Source organism: Anabrus simplex, chromosome 1 (genome assembly GCF_040414725.1).
Source record: "Anabrus simplex isolate iqAnaSimp1 chromosome 1, ASM4041472v1, whole genome shotgun sequence".
Taxonomy (NCBI): domain Eukaryota; kingdom Metazoa; phylum Arthropoda; class Insecta; order Orthoptera; family Tettigoniidae; genus Anabrus; species Anabrus simplex.
Window position 1 is genome coordinate 1,518,992,763 of NC_090265.1, and position 17,378 is coordinate 1,519,010,140.

At 39.4% G+C, this 17,378-nt stretch overlaps 2 protein-coding genes across 3 annotated transcripts in view; one reads left to right on the forward strand and one right to left on the reverse strand.

Moving 5' to 3' along the window:
• The window catches only part of qin, an 870,645-nt gene that overhangs the window by 102,772 nt on the left and 750,495 nt on the right, over positions 1 to 17,378 (forward strand). The window lies entirely within an intron of this gene.
• On the reverse strand, positions 3,932 to 13,125 carry LOC136858854 (uncharacterized). Its single transcript, XM_068225718.1, has 3 exons — positions 13,116 to 13,125; positions 10,481 to 11,718; positions 3,932 to 6,372 (listed from the first exon to the last, which is right to left on the reverse strand). The coding sequence occupies exons 1-3, from the start codon at positions 13,123 to 13,125 to the stop codon at positions 6,058 to 6,060; spliced, it is 1,563 nt and encodes a 520-aa protein (XP_068081819.1). The 3' UTR covers positions 3,932 to 6,057.

Below are 17,378 nucleotides of genomic sequence, written 5' to 3' on the forward strand. Positions count from 1 at the left end.
ATTTCTGTTATGTGTATTTATGGTAGTGTTCTGGCTGTTGGTATATTGGGGTTCATGTTTATTCATTTTTGTGATTCCTGTTCATTTAGTAAAAAGGTTGAATTTTTGAGCAAAGTCTTGAGATTGCATTGGATTTGGGCTGTGGGATTCTTGTTTATTAGAGAACAAGAATTATCTGTGAAAAAGGCTTCAGTCTTATTAATGTAATCCTTCTTGTTCATTATTACCCCGGTGCAGCCTTTATCGGCCAGTGTGAAGATTACATCATTCTGCTTTATTTTATTTTGTAAATTTGTACTTTGTGATTAATGTGTGTTGAATTTATTTCATTTGCCAAACCAGCGAGTTTTTTCTTGATTTTGTACCTCGTGTTATTTTGTTAAACAATGGGAAGCTTGGGAATATTAGACTAGACTTTGGCGATTGTCGTTATGTCTTTTTCTTTGTGGGCATTGGGCTGATTGAATTTGAGGCCTTTGTTAAGCAAGTTTAATTCGTCTTCTGAAAAATGTTGGACAGGTTTACAGTAAGAAGTGTTGTTTAATTTTGGGTTAATGTTTTTGATTTCTGTGGTTTGGTCTTTTTCTTTTTGGTTTGAGGCATTAAGGCGTGCGAGTTTGCTGTATTGAGTTTTTTTGTTTATTGCTTAGAATAGTTTTCAATTTGTTTGAGACATGCATTTGAATTGAGCCTCATTCTATAGGAGCCAGCTGCTGGGAAGCGTTTAAATTAACCATCAAAATGGAGGTGGGCTTTGACACAATATTTTTCTACTTGTCTCATAGGTACTGGCATTTCATATCCTTGAGACTTGAAAGACATTTTCAGTGGGATCAAGACATGACATTTTACTGAAAGGAATAACAAAAAAATCTCTCAAATCTTTTATTACAAAAACTTACATACAAAATATTGATAAATTAATTAATCCAGTGTTATGCAAAGCTTAATATACATCGGTATTATTGCACACTCAAGTGACTAGAGATGAATATTCATTACAAGGCTAGTTCTTGTTCTCTGATATATTTGCCACTTTTCGTGTTCTATCAGTTTATAATGAAGTAGACATAATTTATAATAAAATTCTTCCGGGCTGTTATGCCGTGGTCCACTCCTCTCGTTTCTCCCAGACGTTTCGACTACTGCTTCGGTAGTCATCTTCTGTGGCAGTCGCCAGCGGGATACAGGAGAGCGTATCTGCACGACGTCACAGAAGATGACTACCGCAGCAGTAGTCGAAACGTCTGGGAGAAACGAGAGGAGTGGACCACGGCATAACAGCCCGGAAGAATTTTATTATGTTGACACCGGCCATGAAAGCCTTCATACTTTAAAGACATAATTTACATTCTTGTAAATATTAAATTATACATTACACACACATTGTCATAATTTCAAGTCATACAGTATTAGGATCATGTTCTTATTGTTTTTCTACCGTATTTACGTAAATAATCCCCTTTAATTTTAGGGAGCTCATTTTAAAAAAATGAACTGAACTAAACGTCCTTCCATCAAAAGAGTAACATAGGCATAAACCTTCAGTATAACTCTGCGAGGTCCATGTGGTCTTTATGCAAATATGAACCTGTAAATTTACAGATATAGCTCCTTTGCCTGAGGTAAAAGAAAATCACTGCTATGCAATATATTTGCCATGAAAATTAGCAAGTAGGTCTACTTAAGTAACAGTTATTTCATTAATCTGAAATTGCAATAGGCTCGCTCGACTCACTGTAGATCGGAAGATTCGTTGTCTCTTGCATCACTAGAATTCTCTCCTAAATTACTTAGAAATTGATCACACTCCACGTCTAAAACACTTCTCACACTCAGTCTGTTTTTACTTGGGTAGTAACATGGCCAGTGGTGGATAATTCTTTTCGTGCAGTGTAAACACTTGAAACAGACACACTGGTGCATTGGGATGTTAGTTTTGCAATACAGTAAAACCTCATTAATTAGACGTCTTTGGAACGCAGAGATCATACTTTGAATTGTGTGATTACGAATTAACCCTCGACTTGTAAGAAATGCCAACCCTCACTGTGTCAGAAAATATTCTAATACCCATTACTGCAAGCAATTAACACTGATTCACAGTTTACGACTTTCAAATGCCATGAAAAAAATAATTTCCAAAATGTATCCAACAAGGTGCATTTACAGTATTCAAATAACCTCATACAACGAAAGAAAAAATTATTCAAAGGTGGGGAGAAATCTATGCTGGCTACCCTGTGCAGGTGCTTTATTCATTGGATTACTGTACTATATGCACTTTAGATGCCTTGTACTTGCACGGAAAGTGTTGGGGCATATTGAACTTTCCTATGATGATTGAAGTCTTTCGCTTCTGTCTGCATTGCTGTCTGTTTGGGCTCAACATTAAAATAATAAGAAAAATTGGTTTCATCGGCATTGACAATATTAGTAAATTTACGAACTTCGTGTAGATCCATATTGATACAGTTAAAACTAAGAAACAATGTTAGGTTTTGATCCACCCAATCAATACACATCAATATTGTTCGGTGCTTATGAATTGATTATAATTATGAGCCACGCTTTTTCGCCAACTGTTGGCATCACCAGTTTTCACAGATTCCACTTCTCCGCACACTGCCTGCTACGTGTTATTGTGGCATTCCTTAAAACGCTGAATACAAAATACTGTAATTAAGATTTCACTCGAACTTCAACTATGAAACACACTATAAACACACCAAACCGAGTGAAAGTGCGGAAAGCCACCACTGCATGTTCCGGAAAACACGTTCCACCGTGATACAGAGATTTGAATTTAAATTACTTTGTAAAATATTTTTAAAAATGTAAAGGCAGTTTGGAATTAAGTTTGAATTATTTTCTATTTATATATTATGTATGGGGACAGTTTTCTTTCGTGTACAGTTACACAAAGCATAACTGTACACTTAACATCAAAAACTACTTGAGCAAGGAGCGTGTTGCCAACCTTGATGCAAATAAAACCCGCACCCCAATTTCATGCCCCAATTTTTTTTTAAATGCGGGGATTATTTGCATAAATATGGCACTTGATGAGACACACTTTTTTGTTCTTTTCCGATACGTAAGTCGCCATTTGTATATCAGATGTTCATGATGAATCTTGAGATAAAATTAGGAAAATGTTTTATGTATTTCAGTATAATTCAGGTTCTTCATTTCTTGGCAACTTAAAAATAATCTTGCATTTCTATAAGAAGCCACTACCCATACTTAATTACGCAAGCCATGGTATTATATAAGTGCACTTGTCTTCGATGCATCTTGCAATTTATTGTACCAAAGGAATATCTGAAATGAGTCAGTCTAGTGTAATTCTTTGTTCTTTGTAGCCTCTCGCTTGATAAACTATATATCCACCACTTCATGAGGTGCCATTGCTGGCAATTTCCAGATGCCACATAGCCCATAAAAATACCCAGACACTTGATAAAAGGAGAGAAATTTGCTGTCTTACAATTCATGGGGATGTTCTATAACTGTAAGCCAAAAAGGTAAAATAATAATTTACCAAAGCACGGTTGATGCCACAGAAGACAGAAAGTTCTTATAACAAAACAATTACAGCACAAAAGATTTATCTGTGAGCCGGAATGTGTCACTCCACCTTATTTCCTTTGCTTGATTAATGATACTCTAACCCTATGTTTGGTGATTTTGTAATAATTTATGTAATGTTCTTAGAATCCTTCTAGAAGAATGTTTCTACTTTGTATGTTCACTTGAAGGTTGTAACAGCCTCATGAATTGCTAATACAATTGAAAAGAGGGAGAAAAAATGAATTTGTTGAGTAAATCATTATTTATTTATTTATTTATCTATTTATAATTTTTTTTTTTTGCAAGTTGCTTTACGTCGCACCAACACAGATAGGTTCTATTGGCGACGATGGGACAGGAAAGGTCTAGGAGTGGGAAGGAAGCGGCCATGGCCTTAATTAAGGTGCAGCATTTGACTGGTGTGAAAATGAGAAACCACGGAAAACCATCTTTAGGGCTGCCGACAGTGGGGTTCGAACCCACTATGTCCCGAATACTGGATACTGGCCGCACTTAAGCGACTGCAGCTATTGAGCTCGGTGTAAATCATTCTAACAGTGTCAGTTGATTATTATTCAGGCTTTTTCTCTCCTGGGAGAATTTTTGCTTTCTGTGCCAACACCATGCAGCCTGCTCTGCAGCAGCAGCAGCTTGCACCCATCTAGCAAATTTTCCAGACAGTTCTTGGTTGTTTTTTGCATGTTTCTTATCCTTCAGTGGTAGTTGTTTAGTTTGGAGACAAAGGTTGCTTGTAGTAATTGTGTTGGGGAGTATTTTTGTTTTATTTTTACTTGTTGTAACCAGGAACACTTACATTCCTATAATTTTTGTGAAATTAAAATACAACTTCATTACTTTAGACTAGTGTATTTTACCTGTACGATTATTACTTAAAAAGAATAGTGCTGGGTACATGCAAGGACATGCATAGACATAAAATCAATTCATGCCCTGGTAAAGAAATGAAGATTTCTTACAGAGGAGACACTAATTTTATATGCTAGCCCTTAATGTTCATTTTGTTAATTTAGCTGGGATATGGATCTGTAGGTGGTAAGTACATCGTCTGAACTGCCACAAAATTGTTCAAACTGCAATAGTACAAGAACACCTCAGTGCATGAACTAGAGCCATGAGATACAGTAGTTAGGGTATATTTCTGTAATTGGATTGTACAGATGATTTGTGATGGTGAGATAGATCCACTACTGATTTTTCTTTACATTTACTGAACATTAGGTATTGTTCAACTATGAACCTTAGATTGACATACAAAATTCCCTTCATGATGTTATAGTTGGCATATGATGTGCAAATTGTATTATGGACCAGTTTTCTTCCTGTTAACAATTAACAGCCATAGGTACGTTACAAACATACTGCGTCCTTTCTCTGAAAAACTGGTGAAGAGAAGCCTCTGTTTTCATCTAGGTTCTGCAATGGCACTAACAGCATAGGAATATAAGACAGTCTTGTATGCAGCATTTGTGGCCACTCCATTCTCCCAACCTTTTCTTTTCCTGGCCGTCTGTGTGCCCACAATGGACACACTCGTATCACGCACGGTCGGCTCTTTTGATCCTAAGAGTACTCCCTGCGGTTGGATGTCTCCGCCACTGGAATGCCGTTCCTTCTAACCCTGTGATTTCAAATTGTAAGGAAAGCTGAAATTCAGTGTATACAGATCAAAATGCCACACCAAGGACGAACTAAAACAAAACATAAGATTTTGTTACTTTCTAAACATGACCTGGGTTACAGTGGTTGTGACTGCTAGTTAGTGAGCCTTATAAATTTTGTACATTGTACCAATATTCGCCCAGTGTGACGTTTCAGTAGGTTTTGTCATAATCAGGCTTTGAAATTGGCATTTATTGAATTTTCTCCTGCTTAAAACTATTCTTTATTTAATCATTTATGCTTGCTCTGTCTTGTAATATTGAGCATTGTTTGCAGAAATAAATGTTGAAATTTTATGATATTCCACATAAAATGGTGGATATTTTCCTGGGGGAAAAATTATCTTAAATCACGTTCATATGATTGTTTCGAATATGCCACATAAATCTGCTTCTAGCATTATCCACTAATTTTCTAACAGTTCACATTCTAATTTATAATCTTATTCTTTGCTCTTTTATTTTGCTGTTGAACACACTAACAAATGCCTTCTATTGTTAACTTTCAGTAAATGATGGCACTGTTAAATGAGTTGGCCAAAAGAATCTTATCCTGTATTACACTTCATTTTGAGTTGCACAATTTGAGTGCATATTGTAGTCAATCTCCTGAATGCTGAGGTGAAAAGTTTCCTCTTGTATGGCTAAGGTTTGTTACAATTTACGTTGGTCTTCTCTCCTCCACTCTGAATGCCGAGGTGAAAAATATTTTTAAATCTGTAGTTGTCTGTTGAAGATGTTGGATCAGAATTATATGGTATTTATTGCACAGCAGTTAGTAGTTGCATTGGGTAGTTGTATTGTTTCAGCGTTGAGTCTGTTCACTGGGAGCTTCAGTTGTGGTTGTGGTCGTTGTCTTATTTTTCTTCTTGTTTTCTTGTTCTTGGAATTTACGTGTCAAGTACTGGTCCACTAGTGGCCCACTGAAGTCCTCGGGGAAGCTGGGCATCACTGGTAGGATGTATTTGTAGAGGCGCTCGTTGAGAACATACAGCTGCTCTGTTGAGGCACAGCGTACGTTAAACCACCAGTCACATGTCAAGCCCACTTGACTGAAGATGGTCCCATTTGGACAAAGAAATGAGGCTTGTCCTCCATTCAGGTCACAGTAATGCCACACCTGTAAAAGAAAACCATTCCTTTACTTATTTTACAAGTGCATATGAAAGGAATATGTTTTTATTCCCTTACTCCATTTTAAAACTGACAATATTAAAGGAATATGTTTGTGTGGTGGTTTTGGTTCTTCAGCTCCAAAGAAATGGTGGCCATTTTCAAGTTTTCTCTGTGCATAGGCTTTTACTTTCTCACATGAATTGATATCCTTCCTGTCTTATTTATGTATAGAACCAGATATTAAAGTTCGTTTAGTCATTTATAGAATGGTTGAGCTGTTGTAATATTATAAAGAGAGAAAGTTTGAGCTTGTACAATACCAGGAAGATATGGTGTTGCTTGCTCAGACCATTAGTCCTTTTACTTCAGTTTCCTGAAATTGGTATTTGGATTTGTAGTAGGGGGTTTCCCATTTCCCAAACAAAGTAATACGTGGAAATCAGTCTGTTGTTACTGTGAGAGTAATGCATTGCTTCGAACTTCATCCCAGTGATGTAAAATTGCATCTGATTTATTTTTTTTTCTATTTGCTTTACGTCGCACCGACACAGATATGTCTTATGGCGACGATGGGATGGGAAAGGACTAGGAAGTGGAAGGAAGCGGCCGTGGCCTTAATTAAGGTACAGCCCCGGCATTTGCCTGGTGTGAAAATGGGAAACCACGGAAAACCATCTTCAGGGCTGCCGACAGTGGGGCTCGAACCCATCTGATTTATTGTGTAAAGAACAACCGAAAATGTAATCAGCAGCTAAGGTTACGTTAAGTTATTGAATGGAACAAATTTAATGCATTTTTGAAATATATTCTACTCTTTTTTGATGGATAAAAAATATAAATTTTCACATTCACGAATTGTGAGTAGAAAATATGCTATAGAAATGTGCTGAATGTAATTGAGGACCAGCAAGTCTTAGCTAATATATTTGAGTGGTATGTTAATGGTAGCATTATTAAGAACCAGTAAATAGCTGCATTTATTAAATTAATCTACAAATATGTAGGAGGATTTTTTATAAATCCAAAGAAATCTTTGAAGGCAGTGTCTCTAGTGTAGTTACAGTAGTTCACATATTGACAGTATCAGACTGTTACAGTAGTCTCCCTCATCCGACCTTTGCTTATAACATTCCGTGTTATCCAACACCTGGTAGACTTAATTTGAACTTTTGGTGGAGACTAATACATTCTAGGACACCCGGTGTGGAGGATGCGGCCGTAGGACAAGGACTGACCTGACTGCTGACGGTAGGACTGGTTTTTTTGTTCAATGACAGGTGCAGCTAGCCATCAGTCTTTTATTGCTTGGGTGTGGATGTTATCATTTTTCACATCCGCTGTATGGCGAGTAAACGGAAGAAAGAGATTGTTTCCATGGAAGGCATGTTGAGTGCATTAAGAGACTGGACAAAGGGGAAACTCGTCAAAATGTGACTTCACATTATGGTGTTGGGTGTGTCTCAGTGGGAGACTGAGCGAAAAAAGAAAAAAGGCGGGGGGGGGGGGAAGAAATTGAAAAGTGGTGCTCTACCAAAGCAATGAGTGATGCACTAAAATTAGAAAAACAATGAAAAAATGAGTACCAAAAAGTAAATGAAGCACTATTTCTTTGGTTCACTCAGAGCCGGGAAAAGGGCCTGCAAATATCTGGCCCCATCTTGCAAGGAAAGGCGGTGTATTTCCAGAAGGAGTTTTATGAAAGGGACCCTAATTTTACTGCCATTTCTGGGTCGCTTGATTGGTGGAAGAAACTGTCCGGCATTAGGGAACTTAATATCTGTGGAGAAAAACGGTCAGCTAAATCCAATGATTAAAATGCTAAAAAGAGAAAGATGTTCCACCTATTCAATACAATAATATTGTTGCACGAATTAATGTAGCAACAAATATGTTATGGGACTGGTTTCGACATGTCCATGTCATCAGCCGACACAAAAATGGCAAGAAATCAACACAATTGTAACACTTATGACACTTTTCTTGATCTTGATGTACAGCAAGAGTGCTCAAGAATCTCTACATGAACTTCTATTTTTAATTCAAGAAAAGTGTCAAGTGTTACAATTGTGTTGATTTCTTGCCATTTTTGTGTCTGCTGATGATGACATGGACATATGTCAAAACCGGTCCCATAACATATTAAATATGTTGCTACATTAATTCGTGCAACAATATTATTGTATTGAATAGGTGGAACATCTTTCTCCTTTTGGCATTGTAATTATTAGTTCAATACGGATCAGTGATGAAGTTTTAACATTAAATAAATCCAATGAGGTCGTGAAATTTAAAAAAGGAATTTCAAGAAATAATTTTGGCTGAAGGTTGACCGGTGATCAGGTTTTTAATAGTGATGAGATTGGGCTCAAATTTAAGATGCCGTATACAACTCTTGCAGCCCAATCCAAGACGTCTACACCTGGCTACAAGCGTAGTAAGGAAAGAGTTACTGTTGTTGCCTGTAGTATTACTGGGGACTTAAAAGTAAAATTGCTTATTGGTAAAGCAAAGAAGCCTAGAAAATGTAACATTATTTCTCTTAATGCTCTACCAGTCCATTACACGAATCAGAAGGCTGCCTGGTTGTCTGCTGGCATATTTATAGACTTTTTTTTTTTTTTTTTTACACATTTGTCGCAGATGTAGAACAATTTCTAGCTTCAAATAATCTCTACCCTTTGATTAGTGATCAGTTGCCAATACAACCATAATTAAATTCATTACTTATGATTAAAATAATCTCTCAAGAAAACCTCTTCTTCTACTAGACAATGCTCCATCGCACCCGAATGAAGAACAACTTGGAAGTGGTGACATCAAAGTCATGTTCCCCCCTCCTAACATGACATCATAATGCGTAAAATATTGGCGTTAACTCCTTTCATCCCTGATATAAAAAATGGACAATGGCAATAACATCATAGAAAAGTTAAAACGAATCAACATGTAAGACATAACATTCTGGATCTGGATAGTGCATGCTTGGTAAGAAGTTGAAACAACGGCATTAGCAAAATCTTGGAACATATTATTGAGTGTGGCTGAACATCAAGAGGAGGTGGTACAAGAAGACAAGAATTGCATTCTTGGCTATGAGGATACTACATCTCAAGATGTGTGGTGGGCATAAGATCAGCTGTTTGAACTAACTGACCCTAATGACATTCGATGATGATGATGATGATGATGCAGGAGGCATTACAGAACAAAGAAGAAAAAGATGATTCACAGTGAAGGATTAGGTGCATTGGATATGGCAGTAACCTACGTGGAGCAACAACCAGAAGCAAGCGCAAAGGAAGTGTTGATTTTTTGTCGATGATGAGTTCTCGCAGCAAGAAAACATGAATCAGCAGACAAGTAGACGTTGGCAGGGTTTTTTTCCGTAAGCCGTTTGGGAAGTTTCAGTTAAGTACTGCATGTACAATTGAATTGATAGTTCAGTAAATAGAGTATCGAAAACATGTCATTGTTTTAGTAATACAGTATAGCATAACTGTTTTAGTTCATTTTCAGTTATTCTGTATTAAACATTTTTGGTGATCCGACGTACTCCAGGTACTGTTTAAGTTGAATAATCAAGACTACCGTATACAAATGATCTTAGCTTTTTAAGACATATCTTGAATTTTTGCCACAATTTTACATTCATGCTGTGCATTTTATTTAAAAATCTATCTTAAAAAATGAATTTGGGGTTTATGAGAGCTGTTTATTTGTAGAAATAACTGATTTTAAAGTTCCTACTTAGAGCAATAATTATTAGGAGTATTATTTGTGAATCAAAGTTTCACCTCGGTGATAAAAATTTGAGCTACTGAAATCTACAAATTAGTTCTCCCATTGTCTTAGTAATTTTTTTTTTTTTTTGCCATGGGTTTCTATGGAGCTATAGGAAAGCAGCACAGTCAGCTTTTACTGACTGTATATCTTTATTTCCTCAAATTTTTTTGTTTGTTTGTAAATATTGATTATTGCACTATACAACATGTTCTTTTAGCTAATAGTTTACTTGATAATTATCTCTTATTTTGTAAGGTTGTGAAGACATATTTTTTATAAATCCTTTAGAAAGTAGTGGTTTGTAAATACCAATATAATATGTATTTTACCTGACATGATGTCTCAGGGTCTCCAAAGAATCCCTTGTATCTTTGTGTCTTGCAGTTGAAGCTAGTTTGAGGAATGCTTGAATAGGTAGGGTAATCTATACCAGCCCGTCCTGGTGTGCTGCCCTCTGAATTGGGATCTGGATAGCTCTGAGTAAATGTGCTTCCTCCATAGTAGGATGGAACCTTGTCTACATCCTTGTTGGCATACTCGTATGGTTGCAGTTTGTCCTCATCGTCGGATGCTGGTCTGTTACTGTCTTCTCCATTGGGAATCACCTTTACTTCTGATAGCCTTACCGGAATGTTATAGTTTTGTAGTTCATTTGTCTGCTCTGTAAGGGAAGGTGTAGGTGTTGTTGAGATACCATCACTGTAGCCTCTAGAAATTTCAGGAATGTTGGATTCTGTGACCATGGATTGTAGTTTTGGGACAGCTGTGTTGTGTAAAATATTGATGCCAGGAAGTGGAGTTGTTATTGCTTGGGGCAGTTTGCTTGTGTATATTGTTATTGGAAGTTTGGGTGTTAACTGCGGTTTGGCAGAAATTGGTGATCCTGTAGAAGTGATGCTAATTGCTTGTGGCTGTTTGTAATAGTGTGGTATCTGCGTAATGAATTTCAGCAGACTGCTCCGCGTTTCAATTGGCAATTGATTAGTTTGTTGGAGTATGCTTAGTATTTGTGACAATGTTTGTCCACTGTTGCTAGCTGTTACAGTCTGTGGTAGGCGTTGAGTTTGTTGTAGTATGCTGAGAATACGAATTAGAGTAGCTGTTCGTGTGTTGACAGACAATATAGATGGTGATGGTGCTGTTGGGAGTGTAGGATATGGTAGCTCTATTTGACCCTGTGTGGCATCGTAAGAAGGTCTCGGAGTATCAGCGAAGTATGGATCATTATTGAAAAGTGTATTGTAGCTACTGGCGTCATTAGAGGGGAAGATTTGTGGGTTGTGCTGTCGAATGCTGGATTGTGGTTCATACACCTGCTGTGGGAGTGGTTTAGTCGCTGGTCGGTTGGGTCGTAGATATGTGGCGGGTACAACAAGATTTCCCTGATACTGTGGTAGTTTGTTGTTAGATACTGGATATACTGTTGCAGGACCATGGTATTGCTGAAATTGTGGTTTGCTGCCGTAGTTCTGCTGCGCGAAGTAGAACGTCATATAGGGAATCAGCCGACGGAATCTTTCGTTTGGTTTCAACTCTGGTGTTGTGCTATTGTGTGCAGCAACCAAGCCTGAAATAAAAATGGCATTACTCAGACATTTAAAGAATTGTATATTAGCAATTACAGTAATTTGCTTGATTTTCAACTCTACAGTAAAAAATGGAGAATGAGAGATGTCAGTCTCAAGTTGAAGGAAAATTATAATTCCTTGAAGAAAACAGGCCGGTCAGGTCGGGAATATCCTGCTACCATATGTGACAGTAGACTATATGACCTGCGACTGTCTGGCCGAGGGTCAGGCGGCCATTACCAAACCTGACAACCAGAAGGGGGACCAGCGGCTACAGGCGGAAGGAGGTTCCCTTTTGGAGGCCAGATGAAGCCTTTGTGCAGGAAATGGCACATAAATTAATCAAAAGTTGGCAGTCAATGTCTACGAAGGCGGAAGAAGGAACCTTGTAAACACCTCAAAGGCGGAGTAGGCAGAAGAACTGCGAACCACAAACTGCTGCCTTGCAGGTAGGGAGAGGACCCCAAAGGCTAAGGGAAGGTACACTGAGAAAACGGGCTGGTATGACAGCTAAGAGGGCAGCCCCCTCATCATGCTAGCTTCCGTAGGGCTAATAACCCACACGGAGCGAAATTAACTATTCAGAGAAACACGAGAGTAGCTGGACGGATATCAAAGAAACAACATGGCACGAAGCGGTATATGGAAATTGGTATTTGGAATGTGACCTCTCTGTCAGGGAATAAGATAGAAATAGTTGAAGAAATGGAGAAGTACAAGCTTGCTATACTTGGAGTCGGTGAAATCAAGAAAAATGGTAGTGGCCAAATAAATTTGGATAAGGAACATGTAATGAGATACTCAGGAGTCAGCAGGAATGAACGGGCGAAAGGAGGAGTGGCCATCGTTATGTCCGAAGCAGTGGAAAACAGTGACAGGATGGGAACCTTATTAACTCCAGACTTATCACAGTGGATGTGGAACTAGAAGAAAGTATTATGCTAGTGCAGGTCTATGCCCCCACCGGAGATATGCAAGAAGTAGATAAGGAGCAGTTCTATGTTCAAATGAAAAAAGCTATAAAGCCAGGGAAAGAAGTAGACGTGCTGTTGTGATGGGGTGCTGGAATGCTAGGATTGGAAACAGGTTACGTCAAGGACATGGATGTATGGGCCAACATGGAGCAGAACATACCATCAATACCAATGGTGAAAGAATGTTGGATTTCTTTATTGATAACGAGCTAAAAATTGGCAACACCTTTCTCCCCCATAAAAGTATCCATAAAATAACTTTTGAGGCAGTAGGCCAAGTAGCAAAGAGTTGCATTGACTACTTTTTTTTCCACCAAGAACATGATTTACGCAGCACTACATGTAAGGGTCTTCCGCAGTGCAGAAATGAATACAGAACGTCGGCTTCTGGTTATGAAAACAAGGTTTAAGGCTACACCCACACCCTCTCATCTTCGAATCAAGAAAATGAGAATTTCTGCATTCAGAGAGGAAGAGGTAAGGCAGAATTTTCAAAAGTTGGGGGGATATCTTCAGCAAACAGAAAGAGAAGAATCCGAGAAAGGCTGGAACTTAGAAGAGAGATGGAGGGAATTTAAGATGAATATTATCAAAGTAGCAGAAGAGGTATGTGGGAAAACTACAGTAAACACACAAAGGAAATTAACAAAGTGGTGGACTGAGGAAGTCAAGGAAGATGTAAGGAGGAAAAAAGGCAGCATGGAAGGAATACATGAGAATAAGAAGGGTAGAGGACTGGAGGAATTATGTTGAAGCATGTAATGAAGCTAAGCGGCAAGTTCAAGAGGCAAACGTAAGGAACTGGCAGGAATTTGGTGAGGAAATGGAATCAGAATACAGAAATAATCAGAAAAAGTTTTGGAAGATACTAAGATCCCTCCAAGTCAAAATTGGAAAGAAAATCAGAAACATTAAAGGCAGGAACCAGAAGACCCAAACGGGGCCACGGGACATTCTTGATACGTGGAGCACTTATTATAAGGACGTGTTCCGTGCAGACCAGAATTCACAAGAATACTCCGGTAATTGGGCAGACGAAGAGCGCGAAGAAGGGGAGACAGTTATGCAGAGTGAAATAAGTGTGTCTATCACTGACATGTCGGTGGGCAAGGCAGCTGGTTGGGATGGAATCTCACCGGAATTGATGAAGTATGGAGGAGAGGATGTGGTGAAATGGATGACAAGAGTATGCCAACAAGCATGGAGCATTCCGAAGATTCCAAAGGATTGGGAGAAGAACCTTATTGTTCATATCCATAAGAAGGACAGCACTCTGGACTGTGCAAACAATCAATCAATCAATCAATACTGATCTGCATTTAGGGTAGTCGCCCAGGTGGCAGATTCCCATCTGTTGCTTTCCTAGCCTTTTCCTAAATGATTTCAAAGAAATTGGAAATTTATTGAACATCTCCCTTGGTAAGTTATTCCAATCCCTAACTCCCCTTCCTATAAATGAATATTTGCCCTAGTTTGTCCTCTACTGGGCGAGTTGGCCGTGCGTGTAGAGGCGCGCGGCTGTGAGCTTGCATCCGGGAGATAGTAGGTTCGAATCCCACTATCGGCAGCCCTGAAAATGGTTTTCCGTGGTTTCCCATTTTCACACCAGGCAAATGCTGGGGCTGTACCTTAATTAAGGCCACGGCCGCTTCCTTCCCACTCCTAGGCCTTTCCTATCCCATCGTCGCCATACGACCTATCTGTGTCGGTGCGACGTAAAGCCCCTAGCAAAAAAAAAGTTTGTCCTCTTGAATTCCAACTTTATCTTCATATTGTGATCTTTCCTACTTTTATAAACGCCATTCAAACTTATTCGTCTACTAATGTCATTCCACGCCATCTCTCCGCTGACAGCTCGGAACATACCACTTAGTCGAGCAGCTCTTCTTCTTTCTCTCAATTCTTCCCAACCCAAACATTGCAACATTTTTGTAACGCTACCATTGCCCGCTGTCCATCTCACAACATTTTCGAGGTCACGTTGCAGTTGCTCACAATATCGAGCAATTTGCCTTTCCAGTGTGGCTGGTGAGGAGAGGAGGCTGGGACAAGAAGTAGAGGAAAAATTGGAAGAACAGTGTGCTCTCAGGCCAAATCGACAAACACGCGACCATACATACACACTAAGAACCATTATAGAGAAACGACTTAGTCGTTGGGAGGATGCTCTAGCTGCATTTGTCGACCTTAAAGGCCGCATTTGACTCGGCCCCCAGGAAACAGCTTTGGGGAGCACTTGAAGAGGAAAAGGTAACCAAGGCTCTCTTATGCCGCATTAGGAGCATGGACAATAGAGTCCAAGGAGTGGTGAGAATAACTGGTGAATGCTTTAGGGAATTTTGAAATGGTGAAGGGAGTAAAGCTGGTGACAGCTTGAGCCCTTTTCTCCTTATGTTCATGAACCAAGTCATTAAGCAGTGTGAAAGAAGAACTAAAGGAATTAATGTTGGCAACTGGAACATGAGACCAATATACAATCTTTGGTCTATACAGATGACATTATGATTTGGGCTGGGCAAGAGGATCTCCAAGAAGCTCTTACTGAATGGGCTTATGCCTTCCAGAACTGTGGGATGGAAGTGAATGCGAGAAAAACCAAGGTCATGCAGTTCGTCGAAGGAGAAAAAGGACAGCTTCAGATCAAGTGGAACAATGAGGATATTGAGCAAGTAGAACAAATTGAGTACCTGGACACCATCTTCAGAGAGGATGGAAAATTAGAGGCAGAAATAAACAAAATTAGAAAAGCTAATAAAGTTTACTATGGTATAAACAACAATCATAGGGAACAAGGAAATTATCAGAAAAACAAAAATGCTGGTTATATCATGCCGTGTACCTGCCAAACCTCCTGTATGGTGCAGAGAGTTGGACAGCGCCTAAAAAACTGGAAGTCGTTTGGTCCCGCCGAGATGAGATATTTGCGGAAAGTTGCCGGGAAAACTCGAAGAGACCATATTAGAAACACCATAGTGAGAGATGAACTTCAGCAGGAGTCAGCAATGAATGTCATTGAGAGAGAGGATTGGGCTGCATTGATCACCTGGAAAGAATGGAAGATGAAAGGAAAGCGAAGCAAGTGTGGCGAGCCAGACGAACAGGAAGAACAACACAAGGGAGGCCACGAATTGAATGGAAGGAGTACATCTTGGGACTGATCAGGAAGTGAGTGAAGACCCTGGGTGATGTTCAGAGAATGGCGCACGACAGAAGAAACTGTAAAAAATGACTGAAATGCCCCGGCGCCTAATGGCACAAAGGGAAAGAAAAAGAAGAGAACAGTACGCATTTCCTACAGCACGTGAGGGGGTCTCTTTGTGTGGCTGAGCAAAGAGACTATAAAGTAAGTGCTTTCGCAATCTTGAACTTCACATGGCGGTTTACTTTGGGATGAGAAATTGCCACTGAAAGCCATTAAGCTATAGTCAGATTGTGCGAGTGGTATAGACCCAATGAAGGATGTACTCAATTGGCAAACTTAGAGTAATATTTAACTACAGGGTAGGCGAAAAGTCCCTTTGTATTATGTACAGTATATACAGTTAAGCGCAAAACCCTTTTTATGGATCTGTACCATCTTTGTTCATCTCTCCATGTTCGATGCAAAAGTTGATGCGTTGCCATCTTCTGTTGTGCAGCATAACGGCGGTGACTCATTTGCACTATGCTATCCGTGCTGTTGACCCTGACTACGATGTCACTCAATGATTCATAAAAATTGTCAACTTCATCTTTATCTGCACCGTCACATGGTTAATACTCTGAGACAATTTTCGTGTTATTTCCTTAAACGGCCAGGGCCTATGACCTTCGATGTTAGGCCCCTTAAAACAACAAGGATCTTCAACGGCCAAATCTACCAGTTATCATTCGGTCATATACGTGCCTAACAGAAACTGTTACTTGCAGTAGTATTCCTGATGAACAGTCCTGCGCCACACTCCGCCCTTCCCATTTTAACACCCGTCAAGTGCACTTTATAATCTCTTATGTCTTTCTCATCTCCTCTTACCCGAATATCATCAACTTCTAACACATCCAGATGCATCATCTTTGCTGACTCAGCCAGTTATACTTTCTTTCTTCCATAAACACCATTAAATGTTGATAGCTCCCATTCGAATTCAGTTTCGCTCGCCATGCTGTTTTGAAGGCGTCCCTCGCCTGTCAAATGGGAGTGGGACTCCTGTAGGCTGAATGGTTAGTAAGTGGTCCTGAAAGGTCGGGATCCCAGTTGCTATGGAATGGGAGTGGGCAACTCGGACATGAGTCCGAAGCTTGCTTGAAACGTTCTTACGCGTGCTCTGGGAAAATTCTGGAAAATAGGAAACCATGGAAAACAATTTTCAGGGCTGCCGGCAGTGGGATTCGAACCCTAGCTAATAGCTGCTAACCGCGTAGCTAACTCGGTCGGTCGTGCGTTCGTATTTACCTTTCCCTCTTAATGTTCGTTCGAATGACATGGTGTGGTAATTGACACTCTCCACTTCCTTTCTCATTGTGGTCCACGTTCATTGACAGTACACTTCAACAGTACAGTTGTACAGCTTGAGACACATACAGTACACGGGGATGCTGTTTACGATGTCGTAGCTCTCCTTCGATTCCAGAAAAGTATACAACATACTCTCTCTGTGATAATAATAAATGGACTTTTGGTTTTATGTCTCGTCATTTTTTTCTTT

What these genes read in the sequence shown, in the direction of transcription:
- LOC136858854 (XM_068225718.1), bottom strand. An exon ending in ACCCTGAGACATCATGTCAG is followed by an intron (nt 6,373 to 10,480) that starts GTAAAATACATA and finishes TTTCTTTTACAG; the next exon opens with GTGTGGCATTACTGTGACCT.